At 40.0% G+C, this 19581-nt stretch overlaps 1 protein-coding gene across 1 annotated transcript in view; it reads right to left on the bottom strand.

Annotated features, from left to right (window-relative positions):
- TBCD (tubulin folding cofactor D) overlaps positions 1 to 19581 on the bottom strand; it is a 178474-nt gene that overhangs the window by 16287 nt on the left and 142606 nt on the right. The window contains exons 29-34 of the mRNA XM_032209501.1: positions 18686 to 18774; positions 16345 to 16485; positions 10153 to 10236; positions 9073 to 9231; positions 8031 to 8169; positions 2601 to 2722 (exon numbers count right to left, since the gene is read on the bottom strand). Coding sequence (XP_032065392.1) covers positions 2601 to 2722; positions 8031 to 8169; positions 9073 to 9231; positions 10153 to 10236; positions 16345 to 16485; positions 18686 to 18774 — 734 coding nt within the window. The remainder of the gene's footprint in view (positions 1 to 2600; positions 2723 to 8030; positions 8170 to 9072; positions 9232 to 10152; positions 10237 to 16344; positions 16486 to 18685; positions 18775 to 19581) is intronic.

The raw sequence follows: 19581 nt of genomic DNA, 5'->3' as shown, positions 1-19581 counted from the left end.
AGATTGGAAATTAGACTGTATCAGAGAACAATTCTATCCGTTTGAAAAGTCAAACCCTGATAGACAAATTGATTACTAGAGTGAGTAAAATTTGTCATTCTGAATGAACAAGATGACTATAAATTCAAAAAAGGGCTTTGAAGTTGAGGAGTTAATCTCTACACTATCACTTTATTTAACATCTGTATCAGTTATTTGCTTTTTAGCTATGCCAGTTTCTGTGAAATTAGTGATCTGTGGGTGGTCATCATGATAATTATTTTGAGATATAACTGTTATCATTTTCTTCTTTGAGAATCTATGAGAAAATTTTCCAAAAGCCACCAAGCTTCAAAAAGTCTGTCTAATTAGCTTGCCTGTGTTCTTTAAATTCTCATAGTCCTTTGCGTTTTAATAGCTCTGATGTTTGTCTACTGACTGCCATTTCCCTACAAGTGACGTGCAGTCACTAGAGGCAGGGGAGGCGGGGCCTCACCAGTCTCCTGAGGAAAAGGAAACTATTTTTAAAATAATTAAAAAGGCCAAGGTAGTTGCTCCCATACTCTAAGTCACAGTGACTCTGAGTCTCCTTAGTGCAGTTAGTAGGAGGAGGCTAGAGAACTATGGGCCTCCTTTGCATAAGGAATTTTTTGCCTTTTAAGAGTTAACCAAGGGTTAAAAAGCAAAAAATTCCGTATGCAAATGAGGCAAGTGATTCTCCCCGCCTCCTCCTGCACAGGGCACTTTGTTTAGAGCCTATTTTAAAATTAAATAAGCACAGTCATCCACATGGTGACTCTAGCAACAACTAGCCTAGTCTGCCTGGCCCTGGCTAGACCAAATCTAGCATTTTTGACGCAGCTGGAAGGTATGTGGGTCAGAGGGAGGGGGCAGCGGGGAGGAATTCAATTTATTTGTAATGTAAGTAATTGTAATTTGTTTTTATTATGTGTATGTGTGTGTGTGTGCGCGTTTTTTTTTTACCCTCCTCTGCTGGCGCGCGGGCTGGCACATCTATTTTTATTTTTCATTTTCATTTTTTATTTTTTAAAGCCATGCCACCTCGGTGTGCCATAGAGCAAAACATGTCCTGGTTTGTGGCCAGGCAGCATGCACTTTAAAGTGCAAGCGTGCAGCCCAGCCACAAACCAGGACATGTTTCGCTCTATGGCATGCCAAGGCGGCATGGCTTTAAAAAACAAAAATGAAAAATAAAAATAGATGTGCCAGCCTGCGTGCCAGCAGAGGCGGGTAAAACCCCCCACACACACACGGAAGGCATGCCGGCACTTTAGAGCTCAGCCGCCATTCAGCGAAACATTTTTCACTGAATGGTGGCCGAGCCCTGCCTGCCGGCACTCTAAAGTCCCGGCAAGCCTTTAAAGTGCCGGCTTGCCCTCCAGGCTGGCCGGCGCGGAAGGCAAGCCAGCACTTTAAAGGCATGCCGGCACTTTAGAGCTCGGCTGCCATTCAGCAAAACATGTTTCGCTGAATGGCCGCCGAGCCCTGCTGGCACTCTAAAACGCTGATTGTATTCCTTCTTTGCTAGAGTCCCCAAGCAGTAGCAGATGCTGTGGGAGTGATTGTGGGGAGGCTGCGAGTTCCGGGCGACCCTCGCTCCCCAACTTCTTCCCCGGCGATCCCGAAGGCGCTCTGCATGCACTCAGGAACACGTCGCCTCTGCCCACCGGCGGCTCAGCACTCCTCTGGATGGCGTAGCTCGATCGGCGCTCGTTTGGCGCTGCCTCGGCGGCTTCACGTGGGCGCGATGGCCATGGCGGCGGGCGAGGAGGGAGGCGGTGGCGCCCGCCCAGCTCTGGCGGCAGGTGAGCGCTCCCCCCGGGAGGGTGGGGGGGGCTTCGGGGCTGGGTGGGGAGGGTTGCCCGGGGGCGGGGCGGGGGCTTGTGGAAGGACATGGGGGGAGGTACTGGGTGGAGGGAGGGAGGCAGGAGGTCCTGCCAAGGGTAGTTATAGATCAGTGACCTGCGGTGAGCTTCATGGCCGGTGAGGGTCCTGCTCTATGGCGGACGTGGCGCCGGGGCTTCAGCGGGGCTTTTGCGCTTGCCTCACTGGCCATGAAGCTCACTGCACATCACTGTTCCCTACTGTTCCTTCTGCTTGTGCAGGCATGTGTCTTCAGGAGAAATTGAGATACATAATATTTGACATCTCTCAAACTGAAAATTCCAGAGGCATAGTTCCTTTTCTTGTTGTTTTTGAAAGAGAGCAGGAGTCGCAATTCAGTACTTTCAAAGTCTGTTCTACTAACTATGTTGAACTGATAATTTCCAGTTTGGGAGATGTTTTAATAAACCATGACTTCTAACTTACAAGTCACAGATGGAAAATACAAGTTTAATATTGATGAACAAGAAAACCAAAATCTCCATGAGAAATCTGACCAAAGTTTCCTTCACATGTTGGCATGTTTTGAGGCACCGAGGACTGCAACTGTGCCTCCCAACTTTCTGGTGATTTGAGGCTGAATTTTTCAGGCCCTTTTGAAGATCTAATAACTGAAATGGTTGTGGAAAGTATTTAGGAGGCAGTGTTCCATTTCCATTCTTAACCTTTCCCTACCCAATCCTGCCACCCAAATTGACTGAGATTGTATAGGTCACCTGTCATTCAGCAGATTGTCCTCAAACACTTTCAGCAAAGTCTCACAAAAACTGTTCATTGCATCTCCGTCATTCTGAATACTCTTGAGATAATTGAACAGGCTTTGGGATGAGCATCGCACCTGTGAGAAAAATTCCAAATGGTTTTTTTTTTAAAAAAAAAGTCTGGCCTATCCAAGAGCATCAATATTTGAAAGCATTTTTTTTAGGTTGCAAAGAATAAATCTTCACGTCATGTCTAGTCTCTTAATATTTAAACTTACCTTATCATTTCATTAAAGGAATAAAAAACCCCTATGCTAATTGTATAAAAGGAACCAGAGATGAAGCTGCTGCGAATTTCTATTTTCTGAGCACTAGTGAGGATGTTCTTTATCTTCAGTTAGTACGTTTCCTAGAGTGAATAGGCAACACTCACATCCTCATTTGAATCTCCAGGGGATGAGTTACCTTGATTCCCAAATCAGAGAGAATACAATAAGACTGCCCTTCAACCCAATGCAAAACAATGTTTTTGAACAGGTAAATCCAACAACTGGAAAACTGAACTAAACAAACATATACTTATAGAAACATATATAAATGAACCAATGAATTATAAACAACCATTAAAGGGAGAAAGAGGGAAGGAAAAATCTGCTAGGTCTTTTCTTTTCCCTCACCCCAAGGTCAGTGATGATAATAGCCATCCTACTGCTTTTCATATTTAGTTTGAAGTTGTTGGAGTCTTATATACAGTAAAAATATATGTAGGAATACAGCAGAATACAGTAAAAATTAAAGCTTCTGCAAACCTTACAGAGGTATTTATTATCTTAGGATATTTACAAAACAGTTAAGGGAGGAATTGCAGAAATAACCCTTTTTGGGGGGGGGCACTCTTGGTAGATTGCTAGATAGATCAGTATGTGCAATCAAGCAAAGCTGAAGTGCTTCTCTATGTATTCATCACCACAACTGACTGGACTATCCTGTTCCCACCATCTAGAAAAGGTGCCCAGAGACTTCTGCTGAAGAGTCAAGGGAATTTCTGGCACATAATTTCTAATGTTCCTGCAAAATATCTTACATGCTCTGTGTACATACTGCCAATGCCACATTTTTTTCCTGAGAATGAGAAAGAGATGAATAAAGTGAAGGGAAAGGCACCCCCTGTGAATTAAAGAGAAATTCAACTAGAAAGAAATGGCTGGATCTGAGCCTGGAAATCCACTTTGGTGAAGAAATATGTATCTGAAGAACAGATTAAGGAACTCCAATTTGAATCTTATCTAGCCAAAACCATGATGACCCCCAACCCTCCTTATTATTATACAAGTTTAACAACATGTCACTGTAGGCTATGAGAGAAAAGTTACTTCTCCAAACAACAGGTGGTGGTCAAGGCCAGGTGGGGAAAGTTACTCTGTCCTTCTATCTGGAGCTCTGGGGAAATAGAATGAACCCATGTAATCCTACAATTTATCTTTCTGTTCAGATACATCTTTTTTTTGAACAGGAAGTTATCTTTCCATGAAAAAAATATGCTTCCCAAATGAAGAACCTTTTCTTAAATGTAACAAAATCCAGATTTAGGGAGGCTCCCCCCAGCCCTCCCCCAAATTTCCAAGCTGGATATTTAGAATCAAGGAAACTTGCTCTACCAAGAGTTATCTCCTTCTAAAAAACCAGAAACACAAATGGAATAGAGTTTGTTCTAAGAAACTCCTTTAAAAAAACCAGTTGTTTTCTTTAGATGTAAACAGTATATAATAGAATTGCCATCTCTCTGAAATAATTATTTGAAAATCTTGAGGTTTTTCCTGTCTTAGTATTAATATTGTAACTAGCAAGCATCTCTTTGATACAGTTTCTGAAATAAGGTTTTACCATAGTGTCCAGAGCACAAAATTATTCAACTAATTTTGATGCTTTTTTGCGGAGGCATATTTAATTATACTCCAGCTATTCATAAAGCAATCTTATTTTAAAGAGTCTATTACCTCTCAAGGTCATATTGATTTGACTGAAATTCCAGTTCACTGATATTCTGTATTTCTTTCAATAAGACCAGATCTGTTTTAAGAATCAGCTACCCAAATGAATAAAGAAACTGCCCAGAAAACCCAGATTGCTTGAGGGTTATTCTTGTTGGCTAGCAAAGTGGTTTGGCCTCTACTTTCCAGATTTGTAAAACAGCTGACCATAGAAAAGAAGGCAGGATGCAACTGAAAGAGGTAGACTATACTATAAAAATAAGAACTGGCAAGAGATCGTCATACCCAGGACCTTGACTAATTGCTGGAAAGGGGGAAAACAACCTAGCTGAATGATTTTAATTAGATTATATCTGATTTCCATACCTAAAACAATAAAAAAATGTATTAAGTGGGCTGGAAATTCCCCCCCCCCCCGCCCCCGACATTTCTTGTTGGAAATGAATCCATGAACCATGAAGGTGTATATGGAACGCTCATTATGCTGTACTGTGGTAGCTTTACTGTCCAATATCTATAATATTATAAAGTCTCTATAAAGGAGCCCTAAAGAAACAGGTGATTGCTCACACCATATCAGAGATTTAAGATCAGATTGAAATAGCAACAAAATTAATTATAAAAAGAATTTACACTAGTTAAAAACTAAGTACGGACTACATTAATTTATCAAAATATGCAAAATTAATAATATTAGTCCTAGGCAGCTTTAATTCTAAAGAAATATGCAATGCTAAACAACAAATAGTAGATAAACAATAGAGAGAGAGAGAGCCAGTTTGATGTAGTGTTTAAGGTACCAGGTTAAAACCAGGAGGCTTACTTCTAGTCCTCTGTTAGATGGAAAACCAGTTGGGTAACTTTGGGCCAACTATTCTCTCTCTGTCCTAAGACAAAGGCCGTGGCAAACCACTTCCGAAAATCTTGCCAAGAACTAGTCCCGGCACAGCTGCCAGGAGTCAACACTGATTCAAAGGCTTAGATTAAACAATAAGCAACATAAAAGCCAAAGATGTCTATCACTAAGGCTTGTTCGAAAACCAGAAAACCCAAAGCATTTTGTACCTCAGAAGCAAACAAAAAATGGTTTATGCCCAGATTTAAAAATGAAAAAAGAAATGGCTCCACCAAAGCCAGTGGTTCTTAAATGTGGGGGGGGGGGGGAAGGGGGGTATATCCTGAGAATACTGGAGCAATTTGGAACTGCTTGTTGGTGAATCAGTTTTGGTCCATGACTCTGCTCTGAGATAGTTTTATTTTTCATAGCAATGGGGTTTTTTTCGGTTGTTTTATACCTCTCCCCTATTATTTTTATAAATAATTCAAGGTGACGAATATACCTAATTCTTCCCTTCTACTTTCCCCAAAAGCCTGTGAGGTGGTTTGGGTTGAGAGTGACTGACCCAAAGCTGGCTTTTGTGCCTAAGACACCTGATGGAAAGCAGAAGAAATACACAGTGGGGGATTCTTGAAAGAAAAAATAAATCTACTTCCATTCAGCAAAACTGGCAGTTTTGCTGAATTAGCTTCTTCCTCCTAATTGTGTCCCTCCAACAGGCTTTTGACAGAAGCAGAAGGAGGCTTCCAAAGATATTCCAGCCCTACCCCTCCACCACTGCCCCCAGAGAATTGGTGCTTGCCACCTCTGGGTCCACAGAGAGGAGCTGTTCAAGCCAAGAGATCAGAAAATATCCGCTGAGCCATTTTACCTCCGTCCCTCCCCACAGCTCCCCACTGAATGTTCCTTGTCAAGAATAGGAGTATCTGTGAGTTCTAGTCCTGACTTGGGCATGAAAAACTGGTTGGGTGACTTTGGACCAGTCACTCTCACAGCTCACCTCATCTCATAGGATGGTTGTGGTGAAAACAGGAGAAGGGAGGAGTATTAAGCTATATTCACCACCCAGAGTTATTTATAAAAAATAAAAAAAAATAAAGATGGGGTAGAATCTATCAATCAACCAATCAAACATTTTCATGCTCAATGAATGTTGCTTCAATTATTTGTGGACCAAAGCAAATTAAAAGAATAACAAGACAGAAAGAGGGAAAGAAATGCTTTCTACATCCCCTACAATCTGACACAGGAGGAGGAGAAGGGAGAAAAAGGGGTAAGGGATAGAGAGCACCACAGGGGAAAATGTTGAGAAGACTGAGCTTGCTCTTAAAGAAGTCCAATCCTCCAAGATCGAACTGCTTGCCTTCCCGCACCTCCTTCCTATTCCACAAATTAAAATCAGGAGCTAGTCTCTCTTTTGCTCCATTTAGTGCCCTGCCAAGTAATGAATTGTCTTTGTGAAGCTCAGGAGAAAAGAAGTTTTAATTTCTGTTGTACATTTTGCTAGTCATTAAGGATGTACAAACCCTTCTGTAGGAGGAACAGCTCATTTGGGTGGTGTACGCTCCAACTGAAGCCTGTATGATTCGGGGGTTTTGGTCTGTGTGAGGAACAAAATGTTTTGATCCTGTAGACCAGGCCTGTCAAACTGGTGGCCTGGGGCTGGATATGTCATGCGCAGGCCACACCCAGCCCAGTCCTGCAAAGGCAAAAAAGTCACGATATGTCATGATCTGGCCTGTGACGCTATCAGGTTTGACACCCAAGCTGCAGACAAATACACTTTTTTGCATTATAGTACTGCATTGTTTCTAGATTATTAAAAATGCTGACACTACCTTAAAGCAGTACATCAAAATTGTGCTCCAGTCAAACTTGACTTCTAGTGACAAACATGTGGGATTGTTTTTTCTTGATAACAATATAGAAATGGTTAACTACGGGCTTCTTATAAATTTTATTTTTTATTTAATTTGTTTATTTAATTTTATTTATTCATTCATTCTCCTCACTCTATACTACAGGTCTCAGATTTCTTCTGGAGATTTCCAATCTGAACATTTACCAATTCAGATCCTGCTTAGGTTTTTGAAATCAGCCAAATTTAGGCGCTGCTTCATTACCAATAGCTAAAATCACACTAAAAAGTATTCCAAAAGTTTTTTTTTATTTTTTTGCTGTAAACCAAAGCCTCACAATAAAGCTTGTAACTGTATCATTAAAACCAGACTTATTAACAAATAACTCTCACTGATTTTAATGTGATCTAAAAATATAAATGCCCCATATTAGCATGTCTTTAATTTTCAGGAAAAGGAGTACTAGTTTCAGAAGGAATGTACATTTGTGAATGTTTTCTCTTATTACTATCGTGTGCAATGATATAGGAAGAAAAAGAAGTCTGTAAGCAAACTATTTCAAGCATATTAAATCACAATATTAGTACATCTTGCATATTCATACTTGTATTAACAGACCTGTACTCCTATTGATCAACAACTTGCTTCCAGAAATTGGCAGCCAACATTATTAATTCTTAAGTAATATTCTTAAAATATCCCTTCCGTATGTTAAGTGATAAAACTGTTCCAAGCAAGTAAGTTTTGATTCCCTTACTGTTGATTCAGTTAAACCTCCAACTGATACAGTGAGGCCTGTCAGAATGTGGTAGCGATAGGACGCTAATCCCAAAAGCTGTGTGATTCTGGGGAAGGCCTGGGATGGAGCACTCCAATTGAAAGTTACAGCTTCTGCCCTGCGAAAAACATTGAAACAAGTACAAAAGAAAACAGGTCACCCAAACATAACTATCATTCATGGTTATTTTATTTTATTTTATTTTTAACTTAAACCTTGAATGCCAAAATGAAGAAATTGTTTTTGCTATTCAACAGAATAAATGTATTTTAAAGTGTGCTGTATTACCATATTTTTCGGAGTATAAGATGCACCGGAGTATAAGACGCACCAAGATTTTGAAGAGGTAAATTTAAAGAAAAAGTTTTTGCACTCTGCAGGCCTCCTAAACCCTCTGCATGCCTCAGTTTTTATGAAAAAGAGTTTGAGAGGCCTGCAAAGTGCTCCTGGGGGCTGGGTTTCCCCAGAAGCACTCTGCAGGCCTCCCAAACCCTCTGCACATCCATTTTTGCAAAAGGGGCGGGGTTTTGGGAGGCCAAAAATGCTGTATTCAGTGTATAAGTTGCACCCAGATTTTCACCCTCTTTTCTGGGGGAAGAAGGTGCATCTTATACTCTGAAAAATACGGTATTGCACTATCTTAGGACAATTCTTTAAAGGTACAACTTAAAACAATACATTAATGGTTTTCACTGCAATTACGAGGCAAATCATGCTTCAAGTTGCAAAATATTCTGGATAGGGCAGCTCTACTAAAGTATGAATACGCTACAAATGACTACTTAAAAGCCCTCGCTTGGAGGGAGCTAGAGAAGGATGTGAAACAGCCGAAGAGAAAGTGGAGAAATATTTTAATACTAATACCTCTGCTTCTGAATAATACTCACTTGAGGCAGTTCCTCTTTTCAAAATAGATTTCCAGTCTAAGTTTACAGACATTTGCCTATAACCACCACTTAAATTGATGGATTTCTTTTCACATATACAGCCAAAAGTCTCTTATCCATTCAAAACTGATTACCTTGGAAATATCCTCTCCAAGTCTTCCCGATGGGGTATGTGTGGGACTGGAGGGTTATCAAAGTTAAGAAGGGCGAGGAACACAGATCCTGCATGAGCTCGAAATCGGTCAATTTTTTCAGCTGACTGTTGAGCCACAGAGCACATAATCCGTTTGGAACTGAAAATTAAAACACCATTTAAAAGACAAATCCAAATCATACATTAGACTTCTGCTAAGAACCCTTTCCAGAAAGGGGGGGAAAATGAATGGTTGTGTTAGCCACTGACCCCTCCAGCAGCCGAATCAAAGGAGGAAGAGGAGGAGGAGGAGTCAGGGTCAGCATCAGGGCAACCTGAGAGCTCCGAGGGGGAAGAGGGAATGGAGCTGGCAGAGAAAGAGAGAGACAGAGGCGGAGCCTGGACTGTCTGTCAGCCCTCTGAGTCAACAGCCCCCAGATCTGGAGGTGGTTGATGAAGAAGAGGAGGAACAGCTGGATCCAGTGCCTGCACAGAAGGCAGAGGAGAGGAAAGCATTGGAAAGCCATGGGCTGATCCTGGGGAAGGAAGAACCACTGCTACTTGTGAGGCCCCACCCTAGCTCTAGGGATAAAAGGCAGGAGGAGAAATAAACGTAGCAGACAACTATTCACTGGCACTCCTAATAAATGAATCTTTTGAGGTCACATCAGAGGAGTGGTTGTGTTTGGGGAGCTTGGTCAGAACAGATTGTTAAAAAAAAAAAGTATTATTTTTGCCACAAGGTTGAAGACCAACCCATTTAGGATACTTAGATCTCAGGTCTCTCAGCAGTTGCAGTGGGTGAAATTTGGGAGAGGAAGACCCAAGATTAAATTGGTGACTGGGCAGCCATTGCTTCCCAATTCAACCTCTTTGAGAAGTTACAATCCACATTCCTTGATCCCAGACAGATACAAGACAGGACCTGCTTAGGACTTTCATTAACAATAGTGATGGGAGCAACTGATGGCAATCAGTAGGGGTGACTCTTGCAGAAGCCTTTCCAGAAAAGGCTGATTACTTAACCCAAAGCTGGTTAAGTAACCCAAAGGCTGACATATAATGTTTGGAAAGTACATACACGTTTGCATCAATTAAGGCTGGCTCAGTCCTGGTTAACAACAGGGTTATTTCCATCAAACTCTTCATAGCAGCTTCCCTCACCCTGTTGAAGTAAGCAACCACAGACTTAATGTTATGTTAATGTTAATTTCTAGCAAGTTTCATATAAATTTATAAATACATCATGATTCTGTGATCAGAATAAAATGCTTTGGTGTGTACGTCATGCACATACTCAATAATGGCTCCAAGATGTTTTTGTTTGGGGAGGTAGAAAACTGAAGCAAAGCAAATCAGAGTCAGTCAGGCATTCGAATTTTGCAGTCAAACCTCTAGGGAATGTTCTACACGCCACGTCTCTATTATTGCTCACCTCATTCATTCTAATTTCAGTGAGCAACTTTCAAAGAACATATATGAGTTTATGTGTGTGGTGACTAAAAATAAGCAATAATTGAAGAAAGACAGAAACTCTTTCATGCAGAGGCATGAAAACTTAAGTTGATGGGTAGAATTGAGAACTGAGATCCTCAGTTCCTAAAATAATGCTTACCCTAACCTTAAAGTTCAAGCATAAAGTCTTCACTGTTGTTAGTCATCTTTATTAATTATAGGGTTTCAAAAGCACAAAGTACACCCAGCTCCATTTTGGTTTTGCTTTCATTTTCCTAGAGCTTCCAAAGCACACCAGTAATTTGGAGTCACATCATCTATTTCTGTTTTGCTTTTTAAAATAATTCCTCCAACAGGTGGGTGAAGCATCTTTCATCCCAACTTCCAAAGGGCAGGCTAAGAATTTCAACTCTCTGTGTTTGATTACATTGCTTCACCATCCTGCTTCCACCAGCCTTTGTACTACTGTGTTGGTCTGATGTACTGGCCACAGCTCCTACCAGACAGAGATTTTTTGGGGAAGATTTAATCACATTGGATTAGACCTTTGTGGAACTAGATAAAACAGTGTGCTAATCAGTTACAGGTCAGTGTACCAAAATCAATCTCATCCATTTTGAAACCACTCTATTTCTATTACCGTATTTTCACGACCATAAGGCGCACCGAATTATAAGGCGCAGTATCAGTTAACGGTAAATTTTCATACTTTTTTCATATATAAGGCGCACCGGATTATAAGGCGCACATTTTTTTTGCAACATTCATCCGTGCGCAACTTTCGCAAACAAACAAATTACTAACGAAATCGCGCGATCGCGGGGTTTACTGGCAGGTGCTCAATTTGCAAACATTTTTCACGGATCGGCGTAGCCTTTAAACGCAGCCTAAAAAGAATTAAAACACTAAAAAAATACAGAGAAAAATCAGTCACTTTTATTAAACTTTTAAACAGCTTTTAAACTTTTAAAACTTTTAAACTTTTAAACTTTTATAGTCGGCTCTATTCATCTTCCATGAAACCTTCGAACTCTTCGTCCTCCGTATCGGAGATCATCAATTGGGCGATGGCGGCATCCAGCAAATCCGAATCCGTATGGCCCGTATCTTCATCGTCAGAGTCATCAGTTTCGATACTCTCGATGTCGTCGCTGGTCAGTCCAGGAATGATATCGGCCTTCGTGAACCCTCGGATGACAGTTCTGGCGGATACTTTATGCCAGGCATCCACTATCCACTGGCACACAGTGGCATAACTGGCCCAGCGTTGCCTCCCGGTCTTCGTGAAGGAGTGCTCTCCTTCCATCATCCAGTTTTCCCACGTGATTCGCAGTTTTGCCTTGAAGGAACGATTGACACTTATGTCCAGTGGTTGCACTTCTTTGGTCAGACCACCCGGTATTACAGCAAGCTCCGAGTTGGTCTTTTTCACCAGGGCTTTCACATTTTCTGTTTTGTGGGCACGCATGGAGTCGTACACCAACAATGCCGGCGACGCATGAAAAAATCCATCCGGTCTCCGAACGTAAACTTCTGATAGCCAATTCTTCATTATCTCTTCATCCATCCAGCCTTTAGGATTCACTTCAACAATTATTCCAGCTGGAAATGTTTCTTTAGGCAACGTTTTTCTTTTTTTCGTTTCCTGTGGTGCGAATTGATACCGTTGATGTTCCGGTTCTCTCTACAGTTCGGTTCACCGGAATATCAAAGGTGAGGGGGACTTCGTCCATGTTGATGATGTGGTCAGCCTGTATATTTTTTTCAGAGATCTTGCTTTTGCAGTAACTCCGGAAGTTGGCCAACTTTTCCTCATAATCCGCCGGCAACTGCTGAGACACCGTCGTCCTTGTACGGATAGAGAGCTGCCATCGTTTCATGAAACGGAAGCACCAAGAAGGCCCTTCTTTAAAGTCATTGATATCCATTTCATTTGCCATCGCTTTGGCTTTTATCCGAATGGCGACAGTTGAGATGCTTCTGCCACCTGCTCTTTGTTCCGAAATCCATCGGTCGAGTCTGTCTTCTAGTTGCGGCCATCTTGCTTTATTGCCGCGGAAACTTTTCTTCGTCTTCTTTGCAAGACGTAGGTCATCTTCTTGCTTTCTCCACTTGCGCACCATGGACTCATTAATGTTGAATTCTCTAGCTGCATATCTATTTCCATGTTCTTTTGCATGGTTGATTGCTTTCAATTTAAAATCTGCCTCGTAAGCAAGTCTCCTTTGTGGAGCCATTTCGAAGTCACTTTGGATTTACAGGATTTCTGATTTCACAGCATACTAATACCGCGTAAAGTCGGGGTCGAGGTCAACAAGCGCGTAGAATGAAGGAAATGTGTCTACGATAAACCAATCAGAGCTTTTCTCTGATTGGTTTATCGTAGTCAAAAACGCTCGAATCGTCAAAATCGGCAACAAAAAAAACGCCCAAACAATCCCCTAGTCTAAACAACGTAGGCGAATCCACTTCAACCCATTTTTGTTTGGGAAAGGCGCGCGCGCCAGCAGTGCACTATTTCTCAAGGGGAAGGGGGTGACATCAGGAGACCACAAAGCAACCAAATTGCCTCCCCCTCCCTCCCCGTTTTTCCGCGCGAAATTCCTTCGATGCGTAATCCCTGCTCTGCGGGGTGAGACTCTTTGTTAAAAGATGTCCATTTTCGAGTGCAACACTTGGGGTTGGGTTCTAGAAGCCGGACAAAGGCGTATTCGCGCGCACGCTAAGTAAAACTCGGAAGCAATGAGATAAGAATTTCCCGAATGGAAGGGGAATGTGAAACCTTTTAGGAAGGTGAAGGGTGGAATTCAACTGAAACACTACCGTCTTGCTTGTCCTTATGGCGGGAAAAGGGGGTAAAGGTCATGATAATAGCGTAAAATCGGGAGGGACAGACCCGAGGGACGTGTGCGTGCCTGCTCGCGGTCATTCGATTGCGAGCTTCAAGTTTGTTGCTGCGCAATGTGAAACAGAAATTGTTTTGAGATCCCTTCAATACTCAAGGTTCATATAAACGGTAAATTTTCAAACTTTTTTCATATATAAGGCGCACCGGATTATAAGGCGCACTGCCGGTTTTTGATCAAATTTTAGGATTTTCAGTGCGCCTTATGGTCGTGAAAATACGGTAAATAAATATATATGTTTAATGGGACTAAATATAGTACATTTATGATCATGTCTTTACTTAATTAGTTTATCTTGATTTTCAGACAAATAGGAAAGCGGTTTAAAAGAAAGAGACAGGCCCTGCCATCCGCTCACAATCTATATGACAAGACATAGAAAGGAATGGAGAAAAAAGAAGAGTTCATTAAGGTCAGAAAGAACTGGAAAGCCATATGCTGGCATTTACATGCAGTTATATGCAGATATGAGTCTATCTTCCTGTGAAATGCTCACTGAAGTATCAGTTTGGGGAACTTGTTCCTTTGAACAACTGATTGGAGGAACAAGAATCATAATCATATCACTGACTTTTGGAACTAGGATGTACTGCCTTCAGCCATTCTAGATGTGCCCTATCAACTAGGACAGACTACCATATGTGGGCTGCAATATTCAGACAACGAGTAGATGGGAAAAAAACAGTAAAGAAAGGTCTAGCACACTGCTGCCATCCAGCGGTCTTCCAGAAGTTTGCAATCTACTCTAGGACATGACATCCTTATGTCCACTGGAACGGATTTGTTTCTGGCAATGGAAACAAAGCAAGCTTTTTTCAGCTGCTCCTTCTTGGCTGAAATTGTGTACCAATGAATGCTTTTCTTGCCACAATGTTTTTTCCTACAAGTACGGATCAGATATCGTGGCCCTAAATAACCTGAACTTTTCTCTAGGTGTTCTCTAGAGGTGACGATGCTTATCTCCTCCTGCACCTCAAAAATAATAAGATCTCCCCAAAAATAAGGCCATGTGCTTATTTCAGGGGTCAAAAGGAAATAAGCACATGGTCTTATTTTCGGGGAAACACAGTAATGAACACACCTCATCTGATCTGCTGTTACATTGCCAGTTTTATAACTCATTCCCAAGAAATCTGTCTGTATCATGACGTGGCAACACATGTTATGCTTTTTTAAAATGGAAAATTCAAAATAATGAATATGTTAATAAGAATTAGCCTACTGGGTTTCTGTCTCAGTTTCCCCGCACAAGCATGTACACACGTGCACACTCCTACACCCACACAGAGAGCAATTAGACCACTTTCAATCAAAGAAACCCTTTTTCTGTTTCACACATCTTGCTCTTAAGGTTTTTATATTTAACACCTGTAGACAGAATTTGGACAAGTCCCAGCAAACAGCCTGTCAAAAGGAATGTTGAGTTTGCATATGGAAAATACAGTTTGTTAGCTTTCCCACGAATCCTTTAAAAAAATAATAATCAAAGCTTCGTGTACATTCCTATTCTTTTTGGACTTTTTTTTCACTGGAGCAGACACACACCTCAGAAAGTATTTTCCCAAGAGTACCCACACATTCAATTCCCTTTCCAGCCCATTGAGTACCTAGCATCCTCACTCTGAAAAAGGTTTGCGAACTTAAAGAAGCAGCTTTGAGCTAGCAGGGTTTGACTATCTGGTCAGAGGTAAGAGATATTTATTTAACATAGAAACAGATACACTAACTTTGAAACATTCAAATTTAATATTTCTGTCCGGATATAAGTATAAATTTGTATCCATGTTTATTCTAGAATTAAGACTTAATTCAGGATAAATTCAGGCCATATAAATTCTAGAATAAACATGGATACAAATTTGTGAATACATGGTTGGAATCTCTGTTATACTTCCCCCAAAAGTTAAATATTCTGGAAAGGGATAGCAGAGAAAATATTCCTTTCTTACTAGCTCCACATTCTTACTTAATACTATCCCTCTATCTACAACTTTCTGTAAGTTTTTTCTTTCTGATCAAATAGTAACAGAAGGAAATATTCACAGGAGTTAGCTATAACTGCCCTCATATGATTTGGCCTCCCAAAACTAAACATATCTTTAAAAAGTAAACAAAAAGTAAAATCTATATATGGATTTCCCACTACCATCATGTCTCCTAACACTCATTGCATGTTTATGCTATGCTATCTCTGAATTTGGTTACATTCTGAAGCTACAAATTATACGCTCAATTCTTTCTACATTCTTTCGCAGACGTTTCTCTAGCATGCAAGCATGAAATATGCTAGAAAATATTTTTAATTGATTGGTTTAAGGATACATGTAACAATTTAAAACAGAAATAGTTCACATTTTTAGTGTGCTGCAATGAAAAGTTGCAGAAGACTTTGTGCAACCAGGCAAAGTTATGCAATGCAATTTAATAATAGGAAAATTCAAAAGTTCATGTAAAACAAAATCACTTTTTGTTAAGCTATGAGTACAAATGGTTAGACATTCATGTTTTTATTTATGTCAAAATAAAACTTTGTGGTTTATAGATAATGGAGATAATGAAAAGCAGTTGCTCTTTAAAATAATGTGTGCAAAATGTGGCTTATAAGAGGTAGTAGCAATGTAAGAAACGAAGGAGTCCAACTGTTGGTACAACTACACCCTCTGCTGTTTAATCACCATAATGGAATATCAGAACAGCTAATCTGTTCTTTCAGAATGAAATAAAACTAAGGAAATTTTTGAATTAAATTAAACTAAATGACAATTAAAAATAAATATTTGGAAGATTTCTCATGGAAGAAAGCCTCAAAAGTAAGTAAATGCCTTAGTAAGATGCCACCATTTTCACATTTTCTCTGAGTTTATCATTTTGCTTTGCATTACAGAACAAATCTGGGACCTCATTCATCTTACCATGCTCCAACATCGCCTCGGCTGTCTGTTGTGTAATCATTCACACCATCCAACAATATGTTGTATATCTCTGTAACGTTACTTTTACACACAAATTCATTTGGTGATCCTTCTCCATTCACCCCTACTGTCAAGCAAACTCTAAAGGTAGAAGGAAGAAAGCTTATTATAATCATATAATATTAAAAAAGCCATAATATTTGTGCATTAACAAATTTCTGCTTAACCCAATAAACAATTTAATATCTCAATATCCCCTATTAATCAAAATGTAAGTAATGCATTTTACAAGTAGTTCTCAACTTATGTCCAATCATTTAACGATGGTTCAGAGTTACAGCAGTGCTGAAAAGAAGCGACTTAGGGCCTGTTCTCGAAGTTGTGACAATTGCAACTCTCCTCATGCATGCTATTTGGCCCTTGGCAACCAACTCACATTTACGAACACAACTAGGATAGTTGCAATATCCTATAGTCATGCAATTCTGATTTACCAGCAAAGTCAAGGGCAGAAGTTCACGTTACCGTTTGATTTACTTAATGAACATGTGATTCACTTTACAGCCATGACGATTAACTTAATTATGTGATAAAAATGGTGGCAAAATCTGGTCCAGTCACCTGATGACTCGCTTAACAACCACATCACTTAATGACTGAAATTCTGGACCTAACTGTGCTCATTAAGTCAAGGATTACCTTGATATTATAAAAGTTTAATTGATAGGTAGGTAGGTAGGTAGGTAGGTAGGTAGGTAGGTAGGTAGGTAGGTAGATAGATAGATAGATAGATAGATAGATAGATAGATAGATAGATAGATAGATAGATAGATAGATAGAATAATTAGTTTTGGTATTAAATTTTGTTATGTAGAATTAACTACATACTAGGAGGAAAAAGCAAGGGAACATATTGCCCAGGTGACTGTAATATTCTCCTAGCCAAGGTTTTTTTAAAATACCTAATGACACAGAGAAAGACCTGAGTACAGTGGGAAATTTAGAGGAATCTTTCTATCAGCATTTCAGCTTGCTCCTCAGTGACAAATTGTTCAGCTGTTTTATATAAAAAGGTGATGTTTTACTAGTCCCTAATGGTTTCAGGACATGCACGTACTCTTGCCATTTACAATGGATATTTAACAAAGCAGTAAGCAATTTCTTCTACTAACAAGTTGTCACTGGAAGCAAAGCATGGAGTTCTGGAGAAAATTCCATTGGCAACGATCATGGCTTGTTTGAGATGCAGGATTTCCATTGGCATTCTATATGTATCATGTTACAGGGCCAGCTTTTGACAGAGTTTTCCCCACAGATTACAGAATTCATTCTACATGTTTATACCAGTTTTTCCCAAACTGTGATGTGTACCTTCCTTGGGGAAGTATAGAGTCCAGGGGAGGTATGAAAAGTCTTTTAATTTACTATTGCTTAAATTTATATGCTGCCCACCTCACTATTCAAGCGACTGTGACTTACAAAATGATAAAAAGTACGTAGAAGTTGTTCGTAGTTACCTATTTTAGTATCTAAACCAAAGAAGAAGAGATACAGGTAGTCCTTGATTTATGACCACAACTGAGCCCAAAATTTCTGTTGCTAAAGTAAGACATTTGTTAAGTGAGTTTTGCCCCGTTTTTACCACCTTTCTTGCCACAGTTGTTAAATGAATCACTCTAGTTGATAAGCTCATAATCCGGTTGTTAAGTGAATTTGGCTTCCCCATTGACTTCGCTTGTCAGAAGGTCACAAGTGGTGATCACGTGACCCCGGGACACAGCAATGGTCATAGGTAAGAACCGGTTGCCAAGCATCTGAATTTTGATCACATGACCATGGGGATGCTACAAAAGTTGCAACTGTGAAAAACGGTCATAAGTCACTTCTTTCAGTACCGTTGTAACTTTGAGTGGTCGCTAAATGAACTGTTGCAAGTCGAGGACTACCTGTAATTCTGAGTATGTAAAACATTTACTTGCAGATGAAAATCCCAAGATTACAGGGTGAACAGCCAGATTTTTAACTATGGCTATAAGAACAAGGCTTTTAGTAACAAATCAATACTGAGGTTTTAATCCTACTATGTATTATTTATTATTATTTTTTATTTTATAAATTGTTTTATCCAATGCCAACTTTAGTTTATATTCGTAACTTGCTTTTAAGCCTTTTGGCCATCATAAAATTGATTGACGTTCTTACCACTTTTATTAAGTTTTGTCTGACAAGAAAAACATGGTAAGAGATATATTCATATATTTATTTATGCAAATAAATTCATAGTATTATAGCCTTAACTGCGCTTGCTACTAGGTACAGGAATACAGAAAAGTTTACATACTGTGCAACCGCTTTCAGGCCATCTCTTCTGGATTCAGCAAAACTCACACCTCCAGAAATCGAAGTGGCTTTTTTCAAAGCGTCTAAAACCTCAGAGAATAAAAGAAAATCCAAACACTAAAACTAGTCCTTGACTATGTTTCTCATAAAGTATTAGGCAGAATAATGGAGATGAAGCAGTTACAATAAAGTGGGGTGCAGAAGAAAAATAGTGGATGGTAACGAAGGTATGTAATAGATTTGCACATTACAGATGAAGCAGAACTTTTCATGTGGTTTATTAAAGATGTGCATTACATTCAGTCAGATATCAAGGCTGATTTTCATTTACAAGGGTGACAAGACAAGCCTAAACCTGTCCCGTTTCAGTTCTGTAACTCCATGAAGTTTGGCTTCCGTGAAGCTCCAGCCCATTGCAAAAGACAGATTAGCAGCGCTTGCGCATGTACCCACCACCCAAGTAATTCCCAGAAAGAGAAAGGAGGAGGATTACTGGATTCAGTATCCAGCCAGCCTGTCCTTGAATCAAAGTGATCCTAGTAACAAGGCCCATTGGCTGCCTCTCTCAGTGGATCTTGGGAGTGAGCCTTATTTATGTTTTGTTCCACCTTGCTGATGCCTATCCTGAGTGGAATGTACAATAATATTTTGTGATCTGTTTTGACTGGTTGCTTTGGCCATACGATCTAGTTTTATTACTTCCACCTCAACCACTGATAAGCCAGTTGTGCTTTATTTAAGAGATGTCATAATTTCACATTGATCTTTTCAAAATCCATGAGATTTTGTCTTGAAACCACCACATATTTACAGTGATTGTCACCACTGTTAGGGTTTATAAACCACATAGTCTCAATGTCTATGAAATCTGTTATCCTGCAGCCATTCAAATCAGGA

The sequence above is a fragment of the Thamnophis elegans genome, chromosome 2, assembly GCF_009769535.1.
Source record: "Thamnophis elegans isolate rThaEle1 chromosome 2, rThaEle1.pri, whole genome shotgun sequence".
NCBI lineage: Eukaryota > Metazoa > Chordata > Lepidosauria > Squamata > Colubridae > Thamnophis > Thamnophis elegans.
Note: the sequence above shows the minus strand (reverse complement) of the source record. Positions and strands in the feature narration are given on the sequence as shown.